We start from the raw sequence: 23496 nt of genomic DNA, 5'->3' as shown, positions 1-23496 counted from the left end.
AAAGCCAAGTCACCACCTTTTTCCTCCACTATCCCAATACTTCCTATATATGTAACCCCTCCAACCCACCATTTCCTTCACAACACAAAACCTACAGTATTTCTCTATTATTCTCTTTATATCTTTCTCTCTTTAATTAACACACAAGAAAAATGAGTGCTTCTCAGCATTTCTCTTCTCTTAGCTGTGAGATAAGAATCAAAGAAGCCAAAAACATTGAGTATTTGAAATCCACAGGCAAGCTGTTTGTGAGGCACTATCTTCCTGCCGGAAATAACAGGAGAATCAGGCTCGACACCGGAGAAATCCCCGCCAAGTCCGACCGCCATGTTTGGAACGAGTCCTTGTCTCTGGAGTGTAATGGAGCGGATGAGGGCTCCATGGACAGCAGCCTGAAGAATGAAGCCGTGGTCTTCGAGCTCCGGTGGAGGAACTCTGTGCCGGTTTTCGGGAAAATCGGGAGTTCACAATTGTTGGGGAGGGCAGAGATTCCATGGAAGGAAATACTTGAGTCACCAAACATGGTGTTGGACAAGTGGATCACAATGGTTTCAAAAAGTGGGGTTGGTCCTGAAGGTGTTAAACCCGCAAAGCTTCAAGTCGGGATCAGAGTAAGAGTTCCGACACCGGCTCCGGCGGAAGTGGAGATGATGGATATGAGGAAGCAAAGAAGAAGATCATCAAGGAAGAAGTACATGGAAGAAAAGTGTGGGTGCAAATATGGGCATGGTCATGGATGCACTTGTGGAGATTATGATATTTTTGCACTGGTGGCTGCTTTGGAGGCCTTTTAGAGCTAATTGGTGGCACAAACCACAATATTGGGTTTTGATTAGTGCAAACAATTTTTTGTTTTTTTTTTTTTTTTGGTTGGGGGTTGTTCATTTTCTATTGGATTGAGTACTATTACAGACCCTCTTTATTTTCTTATTTCATTTTCTTTTTGGAGATTTGAGTTGGTGTGACGGGAGATTGGGAGTGTAGACACATTTATTTTATAATTGTATATATGAGCAATAAGGATACGAGAATTTAATTATCCTTAAAAATAGCTGTAATCCATCTTCTAATCTCTATTGAAGGAATTATATTTCTTAATTTAAATCTCTTGTTCCATCCATTTGAATTAACTTGTTGGAAGATTTCTATGTGTGATCTCCATTATCTTGTTTTAAAGGCCCTAAAATTAAGTTATACAATATTATTGAAATTTTAATCAACGCATTTCAGACTACAATAATTAATTTATATATATATATATATTATATGAATCATGTAAGTAAGAAAAAAGTACATATATCTAAGATGGTGAAATGCTTGTTCCAACAAATATTTGATCATGGGTTGAACTAGATATGGATTTTTAGTTGATGAGTACCATTATTAGCCTAAATTAAATAGCGGTGGTGATGCGTCACTTTCATGGCAATAACAAACGTATATAGGGTTAATTTGAGGAAAATATTAAGGATTAATTAATTTCTATATTGAGTTGTAGAAGATAGGAATAGCATACCTCGTTTGTTTTTAGATTAGGATGGTTCGTCTTCGATGTTCATAACTTATAAGCAACATATAAAATAATATGAAATTAATTAAAACTCAGATGTATATGATTGAAACTTCTCTTCCAAGGCGTCCATCATGATTCATAATTTCATATTCATATTTGTGTTCCTTGCAATTTGAACAATTATAATCTAAACCAATAATAATTTGGTTGAGGGATGGAACAACCAACCTAAATCTTTATCCCTTTTAGTTCAAACACACTCGCAATTCAATTCATCTGGGACTCATACATCTAGGTTGATAAGCTCAAATATGTTTAACTATAAGGTTAATTATTTTGTTATAATTGTGTTTATTATTAATTTATAGATATTAGCAAAAACAAATTGGATGAACTACCCTAATCTTCTCTACTACTATACACATTGAACGTATTTGTGCGTATAAAAAAAATCATACATGAGGTCAAATTTTCGTAGCTTAATGAGCCCTGATCATATATATATATATATATATATCTATAATAGTTTTAATTTTTATGGGGTCAAATAGTGTTAATTTGTTTTGGTAGACTTTTAATTTGTAGCAGACAAATCCACAATATGTATTTTTCTTAAATAAATTCTAATCACTATTAAAAATATGTTAAATCATTCTATTAAAATTTGTCTTTAAGTAGACAAAATAAGTCTTAAATAAAAAAAATAAAAAATAAAACGAGGAAAAATTTTAAAAAAAATAACAAATGATAATGATATCGGCCTTATCTCAAATTTAAAATTAATACAGAAAAACAACATTTGTATTGAAATTTATTAACCACATATTTTATTGTTAATTATTCGATTAGGACATTAAACATCAATTAACAAGTACATATTAAAATTTAAAAAGTAACATTGACTTTTAAGCAAAAAGAAAAAGGACAACACGTGTCAAGCAGAAATGGGGAAGTGGCCAAAACTACCACCTCCACACTCGTGGTTGGCTGATGGAAATGTGCAATCCAACATTTTTTTTAAAAAAAATTATATAAATATATATATATATATATGTAGTTCTAGAAATTCGAATTTTTATTATTTATTTATTTATTTAAATTCAAATATCAAGATTTAACCAAACAGAAGTAAAAGAAGCTCAGTCATACTTTCAAAGTTGCAGGCTTTAAACTCATAGTCACAGAAACACAAAGGAAAAAAGAAGAAGAAGAGAGACTCTGACTCAGACCAAAAATGGAGAGAGCCACGCCCGTCAGAAAGCCACACACCGACACTTCCGATCTGCTGACGTGGACTGAGGTTCCTCCATCGTCCCCTGCCACTCCCACCACCCACCGCTCTCACCAGGTTTCTTCTTCTTCTTCTTCTTCTTCTTCTTTTTTGTTTTTTTTTTCTCTTTATTCCACCATTTTTAACTCCCATTTAGCTGCAGTTTAACGTCTCTTTTATGGAAGTTTTCTTTTTTGTCTTTTTGGGTTTCTAATAATGGTGGATTTGAACCATCTGTTTTTTTTTTTTTTTTTTTTCCTTTTTTTTGCCAGCCGTCCGATGGTATCAAAAAAGTGCTGCATGGAGGTCAGGTGACTGAGGAAGAAGCTCAGAGCCTCAACAAAAAGTAAGATCTGTGTCTCAGTTTTGGTTTGCTTCGAGTTTTTCTCTTTTCCTCTGCAAATTGCTCTGTTTATGATTGCAACTATGGAGTCAGATCTACAAATGCATGATTGTTCGCATTATGTTCTGACCAACCAGAACAATCCCCAAAACTCGGAATTTCTTACAGATTTTGACCGGATTAGAAATTTCAGATTATAGGGTATCGATGATTTTCCAGTTTCTGAGTTGTGAAAATAATATATTCCCATTTTTATCTTTTGGGGTGATATTCAATAATTCAAATATTAGCCGATGGACATGAAATTGGATAATCTGGACTTTTGAATAATGTTCATGCTACAGTTTAGAAACCCGTTTAACAATTTTGTATTAAATTCTTACTTTCTAATTTTGGATCCGGAGCAATTTTGTCCTGTCCAGTTACAGAGTCAAAGCAGTGAAGAGCCCATGTCTTAGGACGCAGTTAATGTGCTGGTATACCTAGTAGTAAATGAAACGTTGTCAAGAAGAGATTTTGATGAATCAGAAAGTAAAAAAGAAAATGAAGCTATTTTTGTTTCAGAACTATTTGAACCAGATATATCTACCTCTAAAGCTGATTAAATATTTATGTATGCATTACTGAGCTTGTCTTGTTTCCCAATTTTCCTCAAGAAACAAATGGGTTATGTTGCAAAATGTGAACTTGTGACTAATTTGGTTGGTTTATAGTCTTTATACGTTTCAATATGTTCTTTGAAGGGCCTCAAAGTTAATTACAATGCCTTCTTTATGTCATCAAGCTTTTGTTGCAGTCATTCAAAATTCTATCAATAGGCTCTTTTTCCTTTTATTTTTTCAACCATTTTATCAGTAGGCTGTTGGTAGTCTGCAGTAAGATGATGATTGTCATTCTGTCTAACTTAAGATGGAATGTTTCGTTTTGTTCCTTTCAGGAAGCCTTGCTCAGGGTATAAATTAAAGGAGGTAAGTGGAAGTATATTTACAGCTAATGGTGGATATGGTGCTTCACAATCTGATGCTGCTAATCCCAGTAACAGAACAACAGTGCGTGTATATAAGGTATTCATATTGCCTGGTTATGAGTGTCTTGGACAATCTATACCGTGACATTGACACTCTGTTAAATTTTATGGTTGGATTTTCAGCAAGCCTCGAATGGAATTAGTCAAATATCATTCAGTACTGAAGAGAGTATCTCGCCAAAGAAGCCGACCTCTATTCCTGAGGTTGCAAAGCAGCGTGAGCTGAGTGGGACATTGCAAACTGAGTCTGATGCAAAGACTAAGCAGATATCTAATGCTAAGAGCAAGGAGCTTAGTGGTCATGACATCTTTGGCCCTCCCCCAGAAATAGTGCCTCGATCACGGGCTGCTGCTCGTACCTTGGAATCTAAAGAAAAGAAAGGCATGGGAGAACCTGCACCTCGAAACATCCGCACATCTGTCAAAGTTTCAAATGTTAGTTCTTTCTTTTGGTTTGAGAATGAAACTTTCCTTTCTTTCACTGTCAACTCTCATACCACTTATGGAACAGTTGTTCTAATAGACTTGTATCTTTGAATCTGTTATCTCATATTGAACTTCAATTTTCCATATATACAGCCTGCTGGAGGTCAGAGTAACATACTGTTTGACGAAGAACCTGTTGTCAAGACTTCAAAGAAAATACATAACCAGAAGTTCGCTGAGTTGACAGGGAATGATATATTTAAGGGAGATGTTCCTCCAGGATCTGCTGAAAAACCCCTGAGCGTGGCTAAGCTGAAAGAAATAAGCGGCAGCAACATCTTCGCTGATGGAAAGGCACAATCAAGAGACTTTCTAGGCGGTGTCCGCAAGCCCCCTGGTGGTGAGAGTAGCATTGCCTTGGTTTAACACTTAATGTCTAACTTGTTATATTTCATTGCCATTACTAAATGCTTTTTCTTTATAAACCCTCAAGTGTGGACTCTTTTGTTTTTGACTTGTACGCCTGGCTTGACTGATGATCAGCTTTGAGGCTTTCGGAATGGTACATGTGAGTAGCTATATGTTGAAAACTTGTTAGGCCATAATACTTAGATGAAATGCAGGAGGCTTGTCTAATTTGGTTTATTTCAGCAGTGTGTTTTAACTTTGTCATTTCAAGTGTGTTACTTCTTCCAGGACCAATATCGTCTATAAATAAAAATGATAGTTTAGGTAATCTTTGCAGTCTTCTTTATGCTTTGTTGTTTGTGTCAAAGAAAATGTCTCTCTCTGATCCTGTTCTTAAAGCTCGATCAAAAAGCTGGGTATGCATTACCACGTGGATTGCTTATTACCAAAATGCATAATTTAATGTGATAAACGGCAACAGATCTTCTTCTTTTTCCTTCTTTTTAATATTATTTATTATTGTTTAATTTTTGTGGCTAAGATTATAAAGAGAGAAAAGGGGAGGCGATATTCTACCGGCATTCATAGAAAAATGTATGTTAGATTTATTTCTCACACACCGGAAAAAGAAATGCATGTCCAAAGTTACAAAGAATCCAATCTTTAAATAAAAAAAAACCTAATTGTAACTTACCATACATTTTTTAGAGTGTTGAATTGGTTCTCTTAGCCTACACCGTTGCTGCTCAAACTCACTTGTCAGCTGATTCTGATCATTCATTTGTATAGTTTGATGGACAGAAACAATGACGAGAGTAAGGAAAGAATAACAATAACCACAAATAGCATCATATTATTAAATAAAAATAACAACAATAATACATAATGTTCTAAGCCTGTCCACAAACTTTAACTTATTCCCAAAAAAAAACATTAATAATAAATAACGGTACAAACACACTCATATATAGCAAGACACATCCAAGAAAATAATAACACATGAAAAGGTACACAAGCTGCACTCAGAACTTCATAACTACTAAAATTGACGCCACTCAAGCATTTTCATGTCCAATCAACTCAACGAGCATTTTCTCATAGTCTCCAGAAGTGTCTTTGGTAACAGCACGAGCCAAAGGAATGCTGTTTCTTCGATGGTATTCCTCCTTGATGCGTTCCAAGTCAACCTCTGCCCTAGAGGCCACAACTCTACTTAGAGCCCACTCGTCTGTACCGAACTTGTTGATGGCCTGCCTCAGGACCTTCTCAAAGTGTTTCTCAGGGACCGTCAAGCACTTGATTGCTGCTCTAAGTAGCTTGAGGTATTCGTCTTTTGGATCAGCCTTCAAATCCTGCATATAGATGTTCCATTATCAGCTTTCAAATATTTAAGAATGTCAATTTTTGATCATTAATTTCTTATTAGACATTGTAACTGATGATGGTAACAGGCAGACAAATCTCATAGTTGGGTTTGTACCTTGTTGATAGAATTTCCATATGAATTGTTGTAGTGGTTGAGTGTTGCATTGAGCTGCGCTTTGCTCCTGGTAGTGACAATTCTGATGAAGTCATCATCAGCATAGGCTTTCTCTTCAATTTTGTCACGGAGTATCTTAGCCTCTGACTTTGCCAACAAATTGTTCACCTCATCTCCCTCGTATCGCAATGAGCTCACAAGAGGAACCAAAAGCTGTATGGAAAACAATAACCATATAAATTGACAAAAGAATGCAGTTGAAATAACAGAAAAAAGTAGTTCACATGCAAGATTAATATTCGAAAATACAAGGATAAGAAAAGTATTTCCATTTGGTGGTCCTTTTATAACAAACACAACTACAACTCTCACACCATTCATTTAAACATCATGGATGAGCAAATTAACCTTAGAAAAACTTTACTAATTTACTGATATGACTATGAGGTTCAAGCCTGTACCTTGCGGAGGTCTCCGGAAGTATGATGGGCAACATCTTCTTCGAGGGATTTCTTGTAACGAACATGATATGCCTGCCTCACCAGAAACAGCTGAGCTGTTGACCTGGTAGTGACTATTTCCGCAAGAACCCAGGTGTTTTTAGTGAATAACTTTGTAGCTTCTTTAGCCATAAACGCATCACGTTCAGGAGGATCCAGTGTCCACAGCAGCACAATTCGCTGTTTGATGAAATAGATACAAGAAAATAACCAATATCCCTTTAGTTACAGGTAGAATCAAACCAAAACTTCTCCTCAAGCTCAAACATAAGTCCCCATATAACAATATTATTCACAAGATACATGTGCTACTATAAATGGAACAAATATAACCTGACCTCAAAATCGCTTGAAAGTTCTTTGTCCAGAGATTTAAGAAGATCTTCACCATAAGTTTCTGCATAAACCTTTCGTATTGCCTTTCGTTGAGCAGCATTCCTGTGAGACAATATGGATATGATTAATCCCTCATTTGTACCCCATCCTGCAAAACATTTCCAAAAGCAGTTCACTATTGGTGGATCGAACAAGAAGAATATTATATTAAGTAATAAATTATAACTTGCAAATAAAGGCATATAGTTCAGCATATTACCAGTATATGATTTCTAGATTGCATAACCAACTACAAATGAAGCATTATTATTGAAAGATAGTTTATTATATAAAGTCAACAGGGCAAAAGAAATGAACGCTCAAAGACAACAAAGATTTTTCATCACATCCAAACAAGACTAAGATAAGAAAATATGGAAACATAGAGATAAAAAAATGAATCCAAGGCAAAAGGGCAGTCACCGATCAAGCAAAGATGTCGGAAAAACCTTTTGTTTGATTGCTAAGAATTAAGAAAATATTCACCACACTTTTGTTGGACAAAATGAACATCAAAATTGACAAATCAATATAATCATATTAAGAGACTTCAAATCCCCCATATAATCCGTGATCGATGATCCAACACTGTGTTATCTTTGTTATTTTTCAAATCAAGTAGGATGTGATAAAAATCTATGTTTTTCTTGTTAAAAAAAAATGTACAATTCAGAAAAGTAGATCCGATCCTTAACACATTAGCAATATTCAAGGCATTCCAGTCAGACCCAGAAACCAAACACAAATGTACAGATCAAACATGGATTTTCAAGGATCCAAAAGGATCAAGATCAACATCATTTTTCCACAAAACAAATAAATAAATAAATAAAAATGAAATCAAATTGATCAGAGTCATGCAGCGTAAGTGGAAGACCTTCAAAAGCTGAACGGAGTTGCTCAGCATCCTCAGCAGGAGAAGGAACCACCGCTGGTACCTTAAGGGTCGCCATTATCACTCTTTTTATCTTTCTTTCTGTTTCTCTGTTTCTCTCTCTCTCTCTCTCTCTCTCTCTCAGTTTGACGTAAAATGCAGTGAATACAGCTTGGCCTTTTCTCCTTTTATTGAAGAAAGCAAATCATTCATTCTCAGCCTTTACCCACAAAAAAAATAAATAAATAAGCAAAAAAAATTTAAAAATAAAAAATATTTCGTCACCACCAACAGGCTTATCAAAATATTTATGAAATTTGTATCAAATTATTATAGATGATAATAATATTTAACTAGTTTATTTTTATTTAAAATTATATTTATTATATTTAAATTATATAAATATGTTAATTAATAAAAATGTATTATTAATAAATAGTAATTTAATATATTGAAAAATATATATATCAAATAAATATAATTATTTATTATTATTATTATTTATTTTTATTTTTATTTCTTATTTAGGCATCGAGATTCGAGATTAGGGTGTCGATGAGACTCTAGCACCGATTTGTTCAACTTCCTTTTATAGCCCAGATGCCACGTGGTAAAACTCAACGGCTCCCCTTTTTTTTTTTTTTTTTAAGGCAAAAAGTTGTCTTTTTCATGCAAATGGTTTTGTGGATACCATTGCCGATTCATATCTTAATCATGATTTTTATGAATTTTATTCATTTAAAAAAAAAAGAAATGATTTTTTTTAGAATTTCTATTTAATTTTAAGTGAATTTCAAGCACTTTAGAATGTAAACTTGTTGTAATTTTTTCATTAATTTTTTATATGCAAAAAAAAGTTTTTATTTTTTATTTTTTTATATTATGATTAAGAATGTGGTGGATGGATTTTACATGCGAGATTGACGGTAAGAACGTGGCAGCTAATTAATAATCTCCACAAGTCAAGCAATTTTTGTGCTCCATTCATTTTCTAATGGAGACTTTCACCTTCTAACTTTTCATTTCATTTTTCTTCTTCTTCTTTATTTTTATTTTTTTTGGTTTTTTTTTTATCCATTTAATCATAAAACCATTTAACACTATATATATATATAGAGAGAGTATTGGTTCCAATTCAGGATAATTTAGCAGAATAGATCGGTCCCTATCATCTGGTATTGAACTAATTAAAGGTGTATATTTCATGGACCCAATAGATCCAGCAGAGAATCAACCACTTTCATAACTGTGCAAGCTGTATTTAGAATAAACATTCTATTTTAGATTAATACCATTTAGTTTACTTGAAGTTTGGTTTTTAATTTCAATTTGATTGATCCTTATGGTTTTAACAACTATAATCTATTTTTTCAATGGTTTCAAAATATTTTCAGAAATAAAATAATAAAAAAATTATTCATCTCTCTCTAGTTGTTGCATTTATGCTTTTTATAAAAATGTAATTAACTTTTTCAAAAAACTAATGAGAAGCTCATTGAAATAAAACGAACTTTAGTGGGGATTTGAAGGAATTATCTTTATCTTTACAACATATATTTGAAAATCCAGATGTAGTAGGTGATGTGGATAGAATTGACGCAATACGTTTGAAAAATAGGGTGTAAAACGTCTTCTTGTACCTTTCTCAAGCGTGAGTCATCATGAACACAAAATCTTGTTTATAAACTAGGTATGGATTGCTGTCACACAAAGCGAATCTTACAAATTTTCAGATTATTTAATATATAGAATTGAGTGTACAAGTGTTGAAAAATCTTTTGTAATAGTTTAGAAAAATAATTGAAATTTTGAATTGTAGTTGTATTCCCTAACACTTGGCATCATCATCGTCTATGGCATATTATTCATAATTAAACAAGCTACTAGTTAAGATAAATAGAGGATTTAATATAGTCTCTACAATAAGAATTAAGAACTCAAAATATTCATAGAAAAAAAAAAGAATTAAAAATGTATTTCAAGTTACGAAGCTTTTACTTTCTAGGACATAGCATATTACATTTTTTATAAATTCACCCAAAAAAAAAAAAAAGAAGATCTTATATTTTTTATAAGGCTTTTTTTAGTACCAAGTTAAAAAAATCAATATCGATAAAAATATTAAAAATTTGAAATATCGAATATCGATAAAAAATAATAAAAATTTTTATTAAAATTTTAGAATTAACTTATTTAATCCATCAATTATCAAATTAATTATAAAACTTGCTAAAATATTAAATGGATATTATATTTTTCTTAGTGAATTAATTTATAATAAGCATTAATGATTATAGATGAATTATTATTGATAAAAATATGTCAAAAAATATATATATAATAAAATTATTTATTAACTAAAATATATAAAACGATTATTACAATTATATTGTAATTCATAAATATCATCTTAATATCATATAAAACTTTTGAATGGTTGAAAATCATCGATTTCTTCCTCATTTTGATTTTGAGATATGAAATGTGAGAAGTAATTATGAAAAAATATATTTCACTGATAATTTTGCATATAATTATTAATATGCCAACCATATGTATATTGTATTATTGGTTGACTATATGTATAACTGCTACTCTCTGATGGTTGAGTTTGAAATGGTACCTATAAGTTGTTACTTGATGATATTTCCATAAATATCCATTGAATAAGGGTTATGAAAATGACTTCCAACTCTCATAGATCCAAAAGTCATAGAAATTGAATATTCTTTTTGTTGTGACATCTCCATTATAGATGTCTATTTACGTATATAGTCTTTTCCAACAGCACTGAATCCTTGGATTCCATCTCTACTCCCACAATTTTCATCTTGTATTGCATGTGTGTAATATTGTTCACCAGTAAATAGACTTAATCTAACTTCTCGACTTGGTGATTCCCTTTGGCCACTACCTCTACTAAATGCTAATTCAGATAATTTATTGAAGTTATCTTCATCACCATTTGCGTTAGAGTGACTACTAAGAGTCTCAAATTGTGAATGTATACCACATGATGGAGCTGAAGCACTAATAGCTCTAGTTGGCTTTCTCGTAAGCCTTTGAAATAAATCACCACTACTAGAATTTACTTATTCAGCAATCACTTTTTAAACATTTATTCCCTCTTTTTCAGCTTGTTAAGCAATCATTTATTCCCTCTTTTTCAGCTTATTAAGCAATCATTGGATCAAGATTCCCTTCATGATCATCTAAATAAACATTTTTAATCCATTGGTACATTTGGTTGCCATCTTCATCACCATCTTCCATTATAGTTTCAAATATTATTGTTGGATCCAAGTCTTGATGATTTTTTTCTTCAGCTTCCATATCCCTCAACTTGAGCTTCATATTATAATAACAATAGACTAGTTTTTCAATTCTACTATATACTAGTCTATTTCTTTGTTTTGTATGTATTAGTGGAAAAGTGCTCCAATTTCTTTCACAGGCAGAGGATGATATTGTTTGTGACAAAACTTTCAATGCCGATTTTTTTACTGTAGGTGCACTATCATCATACATCCTTAATTCAATTGTTACAAATAATTATTATATAATTACATATTTGTACTATTACATCTATTGATATTCACATACTACAATATTTAAACTTACCAGAAGACATATCTTTTCTATAAGCAATTGTTGTTGGTCATGCAATAAGTAGAACTTATAAATATTATTCAATTCAATTCATTCTATTTTGCTTAAAAGTTAAAAAAATTATCAATGAAGTTAATTTGATAAATTTTTTTTACTAAATATCAATAATATTTATGAATTTTTTTAAAAAAATTTAAAAATTCCATGGATATTTTCGAAATTTCATAATAAAATTTCTAAAATTTTCATGAAAATTATAGATTTTTTAACCAAATCGTTAAAGATTTGATGTGGATATTTTACGAAAATTTCCATAGAAATTTTAACAAAATTTCAGAAATTTCAATAGATATTATAGAAGTTTTATCCATTTCCAAATCTAAATTTTATTTCAATCCCTTTAAAAAATAAAAATATCAAAAAAAAATTGAAAAAATATCGGATATTTTAAACTTTGAATTTAGTACAAGTTTGTGTTTTTTTTTTTAATTATTATTATTTTTTTTGCTTTATCTTTATGCACAGCATTCATGGTACGTATGACATAATGTGAGTAAAATTTGTTTATTATTATTTTTCTTTTTCTTTTGCATCTATCTTAATATTTGACTAAAATACAGACTATAAGTTTTTAAACTAAAACTTGTATTAAATTTAAAAAAAAAACTAAAATTTGTATTATATTATTAATTTATCGATGAAAAATATAAAAATGTTGAGCACTAGTGCAACTTAAATGCCTGGTGGCTATTCATTTAATTGGCTATTATTGAATGGTTTATTAATTCTTTAGTATTAAAAAATTACAGGCTTCAGATTTGTTTTAACTGTTACAAAAGCCCCCATTCCCATGGGCGATTATAAACCATTCTGCACTATATTTATGCATTTTACTTTAATTAACCATATATGAATATATGAATAAGCAGCAAATGACCGTATATATAATTCTACTGCTTGTCAAACAAAAACCATTATGTTAATTTCTAACACATAAAAAAGAGAATGGAAAATCTCTATCAAATTTTTTTTTAATATAAGAATAAAGAATTGAATTTAGAATTATTATTGAATGAAATAATAATTTTGTTATTAGGTTACATATTGATAAAGAGACAAGATTATAGGTATTGACTCCACAAAATCTTAACCTTTATTCTTGTATGGTAAATCATAATAGATTTTATTTGGAACATCAATAAAGAAGACCGTCTATAGATTTTGTTTGGAACATTGATAATCAAGATCAAATTTGTTTTGGATTTTTCGCAAAAGAAAGTATTTATATATATAAAGATGTACGTACATACGTAGAAGTTAGGCAATAAGATAGCCTTTTTATTTCAATAGATTGCGATTAGATTATTTTGGTATTGTCATTGTTTCTTTTTTAGGTGGTATCATCATTTTTGAACAGTAAGTTTTTGTCATTAATTTATTTGTTTTGTTGCGAATGAAATGAGTGTGCTCTTTTGTGGTTATTATCAATTCTCATAAATGTTAGTGGGTAACAATTATTGAAACCAATTTTCTCCATACGAATACTGATTGATAGGGACATCCAACGGCAAACAATAATTCCTTTTGTTCTTTCTTTTCGTTTCTTTTTTATTTATTTTTTTTCCGTTCTTTTATTTTATAAAATTAAGAATAATGGAGTTTGATCACATTTCTGTAATTTACTATTCATTCTAGAGTTAAAGAAATGCTAGGAAATTGCTTGGAGTTTTTGATATTAGCAAACGACGTGTTCACAAAAGTATATATATCCAGTTAGGTTTTTAAAATTAGAATTTTTTTTTTAATTTTTAAATTATATTAATGATTAAAATTTAAAATTATATTTATTAATCATCATCAAATTATAATATGATTAACTTTTTTTATATAAAATTTTAAATATGTTAAAATATTAATATTTTAAATATGTTAAATATTAATATTTAATATTTTTAAAATTTAAAATTTTAATCATTATTGTGACCTAAAAAAAAATCTCATTTTAGATTCTAACTATAATTAATAAAAATAATTAAATTCAAGGATTTGTTTTTAAGAAAAGGAAAAATTCATGGGGGTAGAGCTTTTAGTTACTTTATGGATTAAAGATAAGAACACAATGGGTGAGATGTTATATTCAAAGTTAATCCATCCATCTTTGCCTATATAAATTAAGGTGTTTCATTTTAATCATTGAAAACATAATGGGGTTAAAATTTGTTTTTTTTTTTTTTTTTTTTTAATTCTTCAATAATCACCTGATATTGGGCTTGAAAGTTAATATGATATTGGGCTTCAACTTTGAAGCTTGAAGCCCATTAGAGTTAAATCCAAAAACCGAAAAATATAAAGAAGTTACGACTCCGCTGGGGATCGAACCCAGAATCTCTGGTTCCGTAGACCAGCGCCTTATCCATTGGGCCACGGAGTCGTTCTTGATGATCGAAGCTTTAAAGATATATTTATCTTTTATGTTTGACTATTATGCAACTCGCTTCACCCGTTGGGTCTTCCGAGTTGAGCTTTTGCTTCTTGCCCATTGTCGGGTGGGAGGCACCTCAACAAATTTTGAAAAGTTCATGGCGTTGAAGATACTCTTTCTTCTCCAGGTCCTTTCCACATAACAACGTATCTAAAGAGACAGAGAGACATGTAGGGTGAATTGTATTTTTAAGCATTTTCTTCTGGTTGAATTTGTTTATAGAGAGCAACGAAAAGCAAGTATCCAACAAGAGGGGAAAGAAGCAATAAGAAAACAAAAACAAAAACAAAGAGGAAAATGGAATCTTGAAGATAATGAGTTAGAGAAAAAGTTATTGGATTGGTGATTAGTGGTGGGAATTCGTCTTTATCGGATTATATAAAGCAGAAGAAAAAAATGGGTAGGCAACAGTCTTTACGGAGCAAAGCTGCCCACTTTGTATCCGATATTACCACCGTCCTCCTCAACCCTATTTCCGACAAACCCTCCAAACCCACTTCCAAATCGCCTGCTCAATCTGTAATTCTCTCTCCCTTTGTCCTTTTCTGTTCTGCTGCCTTGAAAAGCTTTCTGGGTTTTGATTGTTTGCCTTTTGTTTTTGTATCTGTTTTGATGTTTTCTTTTAAGTTCTGATCATAGTTATTTTTGGTTGTTGTCTCTGTCCTAATAGCATGTTTTGTATGTTTCACTTGGATTCTTTGTTAATTATTTTGATGGGTATTCCCTTTTTTGTGGTTCTCAAGATTTTGATGGTGATCTTGGGAGCTGGATTGTTTGGAGTTTCATGTGGGTATTCTGGGTTTCTTAAATTGGAGATCAAAGATGATATCTTGTTCATATAACTGAAATTTTGAGAGTGATAAATAGAAATCTTTGTTAAAGGAATTTTCCCACGACAAGCACCTCACAGAGCATAATTTTAGGGGATGCTTTTACTTGGCATTTAGACAAATAGGAAGGCATTTTGCTTACAATGTGAGGGTTAGGGTCCATAGTTGAAATGCTATTCTTGAACTGGTACATATTATAGTTTAAATAAAGGCTCTTATTGAATTTTGCTTCTATATGATTTCAACTCTAGCTATGTTGGACTCTTTTAATACACTGTTCAGGCTATAACTATCCATTCTGTGTTTTTTTAAGGAAGATGCGAGCGAGTCCAAACGAAGTCAACCTGAGTCAATTAGTGAAGAGGGTTCTGAAGATTTAGTTGATGGACCAGATACTTCTTCCTTTACTGCATTCCTGTACTCACTATTGTCAGCCCCAGAGTCTGAAATTAATCCAAACTTGGCCGAGCCAATTGATGATCAAGTGGAAAAGGGTAATTCAGCATCTGACTCCAAAATGAAAGAAAATGGTGGGAGAAGAAGCTTAATTTCCAAGGGAAAACAGACACTTGGTAGAGCTATATACCAAGCTGCGAGAATCAGTGGGTATCGGAATCAAGAGCGCAAGGCTGATTCTGACACTAAAGTTGGTAATGATAGAGATGCTAGATTGGCTGGAGTTGAGATGAAGCCCGTACAGAAAGTCGAAGAGCCTTTACCTTCACTTGATCGTCCAGACATTTCTGAACCCTCATTGCTTCTCTCAGAAGATACAAGAACTGCACTTTATGCTTCACTTCCAGCACTTATTCAGGGAAGGAAATGGTTATTACTATACAGGTCTGGAAAAACAGAACTTTATCATTTGTGGAGATGAGTTAGATCTTTCAAAAATTTTATTGTTTTGTGGATGGTTAATGGATATGCACAATCACTAATGTCTCTTGTTTGTCCTTTGCAGTACATGGAGGCACGGCATTTCACTTTCAACACTATACAGAAGGAGCATGCTCTGGCCTGGTCTCACTTTGCTGGTAAAAGTCTGTTTACTTTCTGTTATTACTATGTTTTCAGTAGGCATATTTTTAACTGAAATTCCAGCCATATAACTTATAAGGCCATGAAATCTTTATTGTATGTTTGAAATCTCTTGTGAAATTATTGTTGCTGGAGTAGATTTATAGAGTTCACACAAAATAGTTTTTCATATCAAGTGGAGGAGGTTATTAGGTAAAAATGTAAATATTTGCTTCTCATAAAGCAACCTAGACAGTTGGAAATCATTTCACGCTTTGCATATTTGGTCAACTTTGTCCAATTGAGTCTCATATACATAATATATGATTGTAATCTTTTAATTATTTATAAGTCATGCTGAAAAATGGAGATGCAACATGGTTTGGTACATAATAGAACAATTTTTAATGCAAATTCTTCAAATAGGTTGCACGATTGAGTCTACTTTCAGTATAAAACATTGTTTTCTTCTGCATATGTAGAAAGAGTTTTCTCAAGCTCTCAACTATTAAGCTGAGTTGCTTTGTGATCTTTGAAACCTGGCTATCCAGCATGCTATTGATGTAATTTGGAACTCAGTTATAAAAAATAAGCTGCAGAGCCAAATTCTAATTGCCAAGTAGAGCAACCACTGGTTAATCTCTAACAAAGACATATAAGTCAGCCTGATTTCTCAAGGATTAGAAAATAAGAACACTGTTTACTTCATAAAGAAAATCCCTTTCAACTGTTAATATGCACAACAAAGTTCAACGTAATATTTATCAATGCTTGGAGTCAATTTTCACTTCATCCTAACAAATGTATGCAATTTCCAATCGAGGATGAACCTGTTAATATTAATGTCAATATTCTTTCAGGTTGTTGGAGACCGTAAAGGTGCAGTATTTGGTGGCTTGGTTGAGGCACCCTTAAGACCAACCAACAAGAAAAAGTATCAGGTGCTGCTGAAGGCCTTTAAAGTTCATTCAGTAATTGTTTTCTTCTGTACATCTATTGACATTGAACTTTAAGCAGGGAACAAATGAAACATTTGTTTTCACAGATAAGCCTGGACATCCTGTTATATTCCATCCTACAGGTATTGATTTTTATCTTATACATTTCATAGGCAAGATTTGGAATTCAACTTTCTAACGTACTTGGACATTCATGCGTACAATATATATTTTTCATAAATATAGGATAGGGAAGAAAAAAAAAAAAAAAAAAACAAAAAGGGCAGAAAGAAGAAGATGTGTTAGTTGTTTACCATGTTAATGCAGGTAGTGTGTCATGAGAGACAAGAATAGGAATTGCCTTGTAAAATTTATTAATATGCAATTGTTCTGCCTAAATGTTTTTTGTAAATGACCAGAAATTTTATTGGAAATAGATATGCTTGCTATTATGGTAGTGATAAAAACCTGTTTCTTGGGAGTGAAAAAAGAATCATAAAACTGGTATTCTGAGAGGACATTATGAAACTGTTTAATTATGTATTCAGCTACAAAGAAGTTTTATCTTGCTTCACCTTCTTCTGATATAGCCTACTGCTATTCTGTGATTACTTGGCTTTGTAACAATCAGTGATACTTTTCCTACACTATATATTGATAAGTTGCAGCTTTGATTTGTTACATGTGACTGTAGTGATCCTTTTCTAGGAAGGCATGCGAGATTCTAAGTTTTTGACTTCATATCACACATTATTATTGAGTATGAGCATATGTTTCTAATGTTTTGGGAGTACTTTTAGTTTTGCATGTCAAATTTGCATGCAATTGATGTTTGTGAGCTGAAAGTGCACTAAGTCAGGAGAGCACCGTGTAAGTTACCATGTTCATCTTCACCATCTATATACCTGCATATGGAATATCATATATACAGAAAAGCATACTTCTGTGCTAGTTGGTTATATCTTTCGTCCCTAGTAGTATATTACACTGTCCAAGAGTAATTTTGCATTGAATAACTTAATCATGTCCATGTGAATATAGATAAGAAAATTTAAAATAATGTTGCACTCACCCAATATGCCCTTGCCTGATTTATGATTACTGACCCTCCCAGGAATCTACTCTTTTGGTTGAGATTCAAGAGTACTGGTTTTTTTTTACTGAATATGGTTAAACTAACTCCAATTAATGAACAGGTGCAAATCGGTATTTCACTGTCTGTGCCATGGACTTTCTAGCAATTGGTGGGGGTGGTCACTTTGCACTATATTTGGACAGTGATCTGTAAGATTCTGCATCTTTATGTCATTTATTTTTCCCATTTTCTTCATTTATTGTATTTGGTATGCTTGTAGCCCCTCTGTCAAAACTTCAAATTTGATGAAGTGTGTTTGAATAGTTATTTCATATCCTAAGGTTCTTATTTTGTCTAGATTGAATGGATCAAGTTCAAACTCGGAAACTTATGGAAACCCTTGTCTTGCAAACTCTGAAGACTTTGAAGTGAAAGAAGTTGAGGTATACACAAAGTCTCTCTCATGCAGGATATCCAAAATTTAGCTTTAGTTCTGTATATAATCTAGACAGGAGTTAGTTACAATGTCTTTACTGGTTGCAGTTGTGGGGCTTTGTATATGCTTCAAAATATGAAGAAATGCTTGCTTTGAGCCGTACAGAGGCACCTGGAATTTGTCGGTGGTGAATGCCTCATCAAACATGAACGAAACTTCATTCTGCTGACCATCATCTTTGAAATGTGGCAGCTGTGGCCACATTACCAGTGATGCTGAATGCTGTATTAGATAGCTAACCGAAAAATGGTCTTTTGTATATATCAACCGCACGTTAATATGTTCTGGTCGCTGGAGTGTTGTTATGTTGGCAACTACAACTTGTTTGCTATGTAAATTGCAAGGAACAACTCTGAGTTTGTATGACCATTTTTGGGCAGTAAGGTGACTCCTGAGAAGAATATCAGTTACAAACAATGGATTTTCTTCCCCTCTATCCTGAAGAAAAAGAAAAAAAAGATTTTTTTTAGCATCATCAACTTTGTTGGTTGAACAGTTTATAGGAAGGTAATTTGTTTCAATTTGGTAAAATTGAAAACTACATAGAATATCTCAGCCAAAAAAAAAAAATAATAACTGCATAGAATAATTTAACATGGTTATAGGAACAGAGGGATTTGATCAATTATTATAATGTCAAATGTAAAGGAATGCAAAAATAATATGTTTGCTTTTTGAATATCCAGAAATTGCAAAAGGGGTCATAGAAAATAAAATAGTGGCTTTGCTTTACTGTTAGATTGTTGCTGAAAGAATAAAAGGAAATATATATGTTTAACTATTCCAAGTTGTTTTATGCCTCCAAAAAGCTTCCTCTATATATATATATATATATAGAGAGAGAGAGAGAGAGAGTGTGTGATGAGAGAGAGTGTGTGATTCTAAGGTATAGACGGTTAGTATGCAGACACATCCAAAGTCGACGTTTTTTCGATGTAAGCGTCAGCTTTGTTGTACATTATATACATCGAAGCCAACGTTTATATTCAAAAAGCATCGACTTTGAATGCAGTCCACACTGTAAAAATTCTCTGTATAAAGATAAGCAATAGACCTCAAGAGCTTTAAACAGCTATTTAGCTTGCAAAATTATTCTTAAAAAGAACAAGTACAAATATAAGAAGTACATATTTTCTATCTGGATTCATTTATTTTTTTTGGGTAAATTTTTTATTTGGAATTTTATCCAAGAAAACATACAGTAATAGCTTAGCTTTCCTTTCCAATTGGAATGCGCTATCTATGTCAGAATTAAAATGTAGAATTTATATCAAAAGAGTATATAATATATTATTCATAATTTTATATAGTCTCAGCTGAAACAAAAGAAAAGTGAAAAATTTTAAATATTATATTTGTTATAAACTAATTAAAATTTAACAAGAATATAAAGAGCATAATAAAAATAGAACATAAAAAGATAGAGAAAATGGGAGATATTCTTGTACTATTATATGTATCCATTTTTTCATGACATAGCCACTGTATATAAGTTCACATTGGTCATCGCTTACAACAATATAAATGATCAATAAACATAAAAATTTAATACTATAAAGATGTTAGGTAGGTTACACAATAAATATATATAAGTGTGTAGTTACAAAGAGATGATGGAAAAGTGACATCCACATTGTATTCATAGCATTACCCCTTAGATGTCCAGCATATATTGAATATGTCTCACTAAAATCTTACTAAGAAAATCCAGTGGAATAAAACCAAAAGAAAAAACAGGTACAATATTTATATATATGATAGTATGTATACTAGTTTACCTTATTAAAATCTTGCGAGAAAAACCTGTGGAACAAAAAACCTTCACAAAGGGGAAAAAAAAAAAAAAGTACAAATAATATATTTCTCTCCCTAATTGTAACACTTCAAGTGCATGTGAATACTAAATTATCTTATTAATATCTTATTAGGAAAACCTAGTAGGATAAAATCTTGACAAGGAAAAAGAGTATAATTAATGCATTCTCTTTAGCATAACACTTCTGGTATGTTTGGGTGTTAAGTTTTCTGGTTAAAACCTTACAAAGAGTAGGAAAAGCCTTGTTGAAGGGAAAGAAGAAAAAAAAAAAAAATACAATTTAAGTATATATTAGACTAATGTAGCATTGCATTCTTATTTATGACAAACTGCTCCTCATACTACCTTGTTAAAACCTTACCAATAAAATTCAATAGAATAAAACTTTGACGAAGAAAAAAAAAATTACAGTTAACATAAATATAAATATCACATACACTTTTTAAATGGACACATTTTAAATAAATATATAATATTCTTTCCATATGAGTAAAAAGAATATAATATTGCTTAGCTTATGTAGAATCTCTTTTAACTTTAGAAAAAATGAAGAATATTCTTATCTTATTATATGTATCCATTTTTTGATGACAAAGTTAGTAAATATAAGTTCACATGAATCATTGTTACAACTACATAAATAACTCATAAATATATAAAAATTAATGCTATAAAAATATAATATAGATTACATGATAAATATAAATAAAAGTGCAAGTTATAAAGAGATAATGGAATGGTGGCATTCATTACAATATTGCATTTTTTGTTTTTTGTTTTATGGTTTGTTTTGTTTTTTTGTTTTTTTGTTTTTTTTTTTTGGTAGTCAAAAAAAAAAAAAAAAAAAAAACCATCATATTGCCTGTCTCATGCAGTCTATGCCAAATCCCCCCAATTCCGAAAGGTGGTCAAAATTGTCTGCTGCCAACTGGAGCCGCCCTCTCGTCTGCTAAGCTCGTACGGTGATGTTGAAATTTTATTATTTATTATTATAATTTTTTAATTACTAATTTTTAAAAAAATAGTTAAATGAAAATCATGGAGAAAAAGAATTTAAAAATAAACATTATATTCATAAAAATAATATAATAAATAATTTTTATCCTCTGAATCCTAATTTTGTTTTATTTTAGAGTTTTTCTAAGCAGTCAGATCCATTTGGTACATTTTCATCAAAAAATAAAAATAAAAAAAGAAAAGAAAAAAAAAAGATCCATTTGGTTCAAGTTTTTTTCTTTTTCTTTTTTTTCTTTTATTACTGTTTGGTCACTAATTAAAATGGAATCAAAGAATTGTGTATGCTAAAACTAATAGTAAAATTTTGATGCAAAATTAATTTCTTAAATAAAACATGAGAATGACTTAAATATTAAAACAATCATTTTCTCTAAATTTTTTCGTCTATTCTTTTTTTTTCTTTTCTTATTAAAGAATCTTGTTGTCCTAGCTTTTTATAATATTATTATGGATTAATTACACTGCACTTTCTTGTGATTTTTTTAAATTACAAAAAATATTTTGATATATATAGTAATTACAAATCAATTCCTAATAATACTATATTGGCGTTAAAGTTAACGGAAAAAGAATATAATAGTCATTTAACAGCTATTTAAAAAAAAAAAAATTAAAAAACAAATAAAAAAACATAAAAAAATATATATTTTCCATAGTTTTTAGGTTTCACCTTCACGTAACCATTGTTTTCACCTTCATGTCTGATAGAGGTTTCGAATCTCATTTCTTTGACGGATGGATCTCGAGCAGATCTCGGTTCTTGGAGTCTAACCCTTAATATAATTATACCTACATACATAAGTATACACACTTTTCATGCCAAAAGTATGAAAGCAAATTAAATTTCGAGCAAATTACCATAATCTCATTAATTTAAGAAAAAAGGAAGGATTTTTGAATTTTTTGTGATTATGTGTATTTTAACTGACATTTTTAATTTTCTGCTTTGTAGTTGGGTAAAGAAAATCAAAATATGACAAAGCCAAAAAAATGGATGAGAGAGAGAGAGAGAAGCAGAGGAAGAGAAGAGAAGAGAAGGAAACCTGGATTCCAAGAACCGAGATCTGCTCAAGATCCGTTTGTCGAAAAAATGAGATTCGAGACCTCAATCGGACATGAAGGTGAAAACCCCTGTCAGTCGGGCATGAAGGTAAAAACAATGGCTAGGTGGAGGTGAAACCTAAAAACAGTGGAAAATATATCTTTTTTATATTTTTTATTTTTTATTTTTAAATTTGTATTTTGGAATAGCTGTTAAATGATTATTATATTCCTCTTCTGTTAACTTTAACGCCAATGTGATAATATCAGGGATTGATTTGTAATTACTATATATATTAGGGTATTTTTTGTAATTAAAAAAAATCATAAGAAAATACAGTATAATTAACCCTTATATTAATTACACATATATGTGTGTAAATGTCATTGAAAATTGATAATTATTTTTCAAACAAATCAAAATCCATTTAATTAATATATATAAGGGTAATTCAATAATTTTAATTAGCACGCAAGAGAGAAAAAATATTTTTATGAATAAACTTTTATGGAAAAAATACGAATGTAATTATAATAAATATGAAAATATTATATTGTAACTAAGAACAACTACAGGAAAATGCATAATAATTAACTTTCTTTATTATTAATCAGTTTTCTCATTATAAGATTATTAGTAGATGATATTTGTGTAATTATAATAAATATAAAAATATTATATTGTAACTAAGAACAACTACAGGAAAATGCAGTATAATTAACTTTATTATTAATCAGTTTTCTCATTATAAGATTATTAGTAGATGATATTTGTTTTCTTCTGGGAAATAAGTTTAATAATTATTAAACATATTTATTCACATAGTGTCCGCCAGAAAAAACTTGGTGCATGAATTACTTATTAAAGATCCACACGGTTGCACCCAATAAATAATAATACGAAATTCCAACAGTAGAATCTTTATTTTGTTTTATTTTATTTTATAAAAAAAAATAAA

General features: G+C 30.9%; 4 protein-coding genes and 1 non-coding gene across 5 annotated transcripts; 3 read left to right on the top strand and 2 right to left on the bottom strand.

Annotated features, from left to right (window-relative positions):
- Positions 1–1106, top strand: LOC107425189 (uncharacterized). The gene has a single exon (XM_048479722.2). The coding sequence runs from the start codon at positions 153–155 to the stop codon at positions 792–794; it is 642 nt and encodes a 213-aa protein (XP_048335679.2). The 5' UTR covers positions 1–152; the 3' UTR covers positions 795–1106.
- A 1523-nt stretch (positions 1107–2629) lies between these two features.
- LOC107425198 (uncharacterized) lies at positions 2630–5315 on the top strand. The gene is made up of 5 exons (XM_016035154.4): positions 2630–2861; positions 3056–3129; positions 4064–4190; positions 4277–4588; positions 4733–5315. The coding sequence occupies exons 1-5, from the start codon at positions 2748–2750 to the stop codon at positions 5003–5005; spliced, it is 900 nt and encodes a 299-aa protein (XP_015890640.2). The 5' UTR covers positions 2630–2747; the 3' UTR covers positions 5006–5315.
- A 505-nt stretch (positions 5316–5820) lies between these two features.
- On the bottom strand, positions 5821–8392 carry LOC107425197 (annexin D2). The gene is made up of 5 exons (XM_016035153.3): positions 8220–8392; positions 7306–7451; positions 6929–7147; positions 6468–6680; positions 5821–6339 (listed from the first exon to the last, which is right to left on the bottom strand). The coding sequence occupies exons 1-5, from the start codon at positions 8293–8295 to the stop codon at positions 6043–6045; spliced, it is 951 nt and encodes a 316-aa protein (XP_015890639.3). The 5' UTR covers positions 8296–8392; the 3' UTR covers positions 5821–6042.
- Positions 8393–14183: 5791 nt separating this feature from the next.
- On the bottom strand, positions 14184–14256 carry TRNAR-ACG (transfer RNA arginine (anticodon ACG)). Its single transcript has one exon. It is a non-coding gene; the product is annotated as a tRNA-Arg (tRNA).
- Positions 14257–14345: 89 nt separating this feature from the next.
- Positions 14346–19138, top strand: LOC107425201 (oxidation resistance protein 1). The gene is made up of 8 exons (XM_016035157.4): positions 14346–14826; positions 15451–15977; positions 16099–16171; positions 17015–17095; positions 17172–17235; positions 18289–18376; positions 18526–18610; positions 18711–19138. Exons 1-8 carry the CDS (start codon positions 14704–14706, stop codon positions 18792–18794), a joined length of 1125 nt encoding a protein of 374 aa, XP_015890643.3. The 5' UTR covers positions 14346–14703; the 3' UTR covers positions 18795–19138.
- Positions 19139–23496: the final 4358 nt, after the last annotated feature.

This window comes from Ziziphus jujuba, chromosome 7 (assembly GCF_031755915.1).
Source record: "Ziziphus jujuba cultivar Dongzao chromosome 7, ASM3175591v1".
NCBI classification, from domain to species: domain Eukaryota; kingdom Viridiplantae; phylum Streptophyta; class Magnoliopsida; order Rosales; family Rhamnaceae; genus Ziziphus; species Ziziphus jujuba.
Note: the sequence above shows the minus strand (reverse complement) of the source record. Positions and strands in the feature narration are given on the sequence as shown.

Bases quoted from the DNA above. Each gene is read 5' to 3' on its own strand.
- LOC107425189 (XM_048479722.2), top strand. From the start codon at position 153: ATGAGTGCTTCTCAGCATTTCTCTTCTCTTAGCTGTGAGATAAGAATC.
- LOC107425198 (XM_016035154.4), top strand. From the start codon at position 2,748: ATGGAGAGAGCCACGCCCGTCAGAAAGCCACACACCGACACTTCCGAT. The intron at 2,862-3,055 runs GTTTCTTCTTCT...TTTTTTTGCCAG, and splicing joins CCACCCACCGCTCTCACCAG to CCGTCCGATGGTATCAAAAA. The intron at 4,589-4,732 runs GTTAGTTCTTTC...CCATATATACAG, and splicing joins CATCTGTCAAAGTTTCAAAT to CCTGCTGGAGGTCAGAGTAA.
- LOC107425197 (XM_016035153.3), bottom strand. From the start codon at position 8,295: ATGGCGACCCTTAAGGTACCAGCGGTGGTTCCTTCTCCTGCTGAGGAT. The intron at 7,452-8,219 runs GTCTTCCACTTA...AATGTTTTGCAG, and splicing joins ACTCCGTTCAGCTTTTGAAG to GATGGGGTACAAATGAGGGA. The intron at 7,148-7,305 runs GTCAGGTTATAT...TTCATCAAACAG, and splicing joins AACTTTCAAGCGATTTTGAG to CGAATTGTGCTGCTGTGGAC.
- LOC107425201 (XM_016035157.4), top strand. From the start codon at position 14,704: ATGGGTAGGCAACAGTCTTTACGGAGCAAAGCTGCCCACTTTGTATCC. The intron at 15,978-16,098 runs GTCTGGAAAAAC...TGTCCTTTGCAG, and splicing joins AAATGGTTATTACTATACAG to TACATGGAGGCACGGCATTT. The intron at 18,377-18,525 runs GTAAGATTCTGC...TATTTTGTCTAG, and splicing joins CTATATTTGGACAGTGATCT to ATTGAATGGATCAAGTTCAA.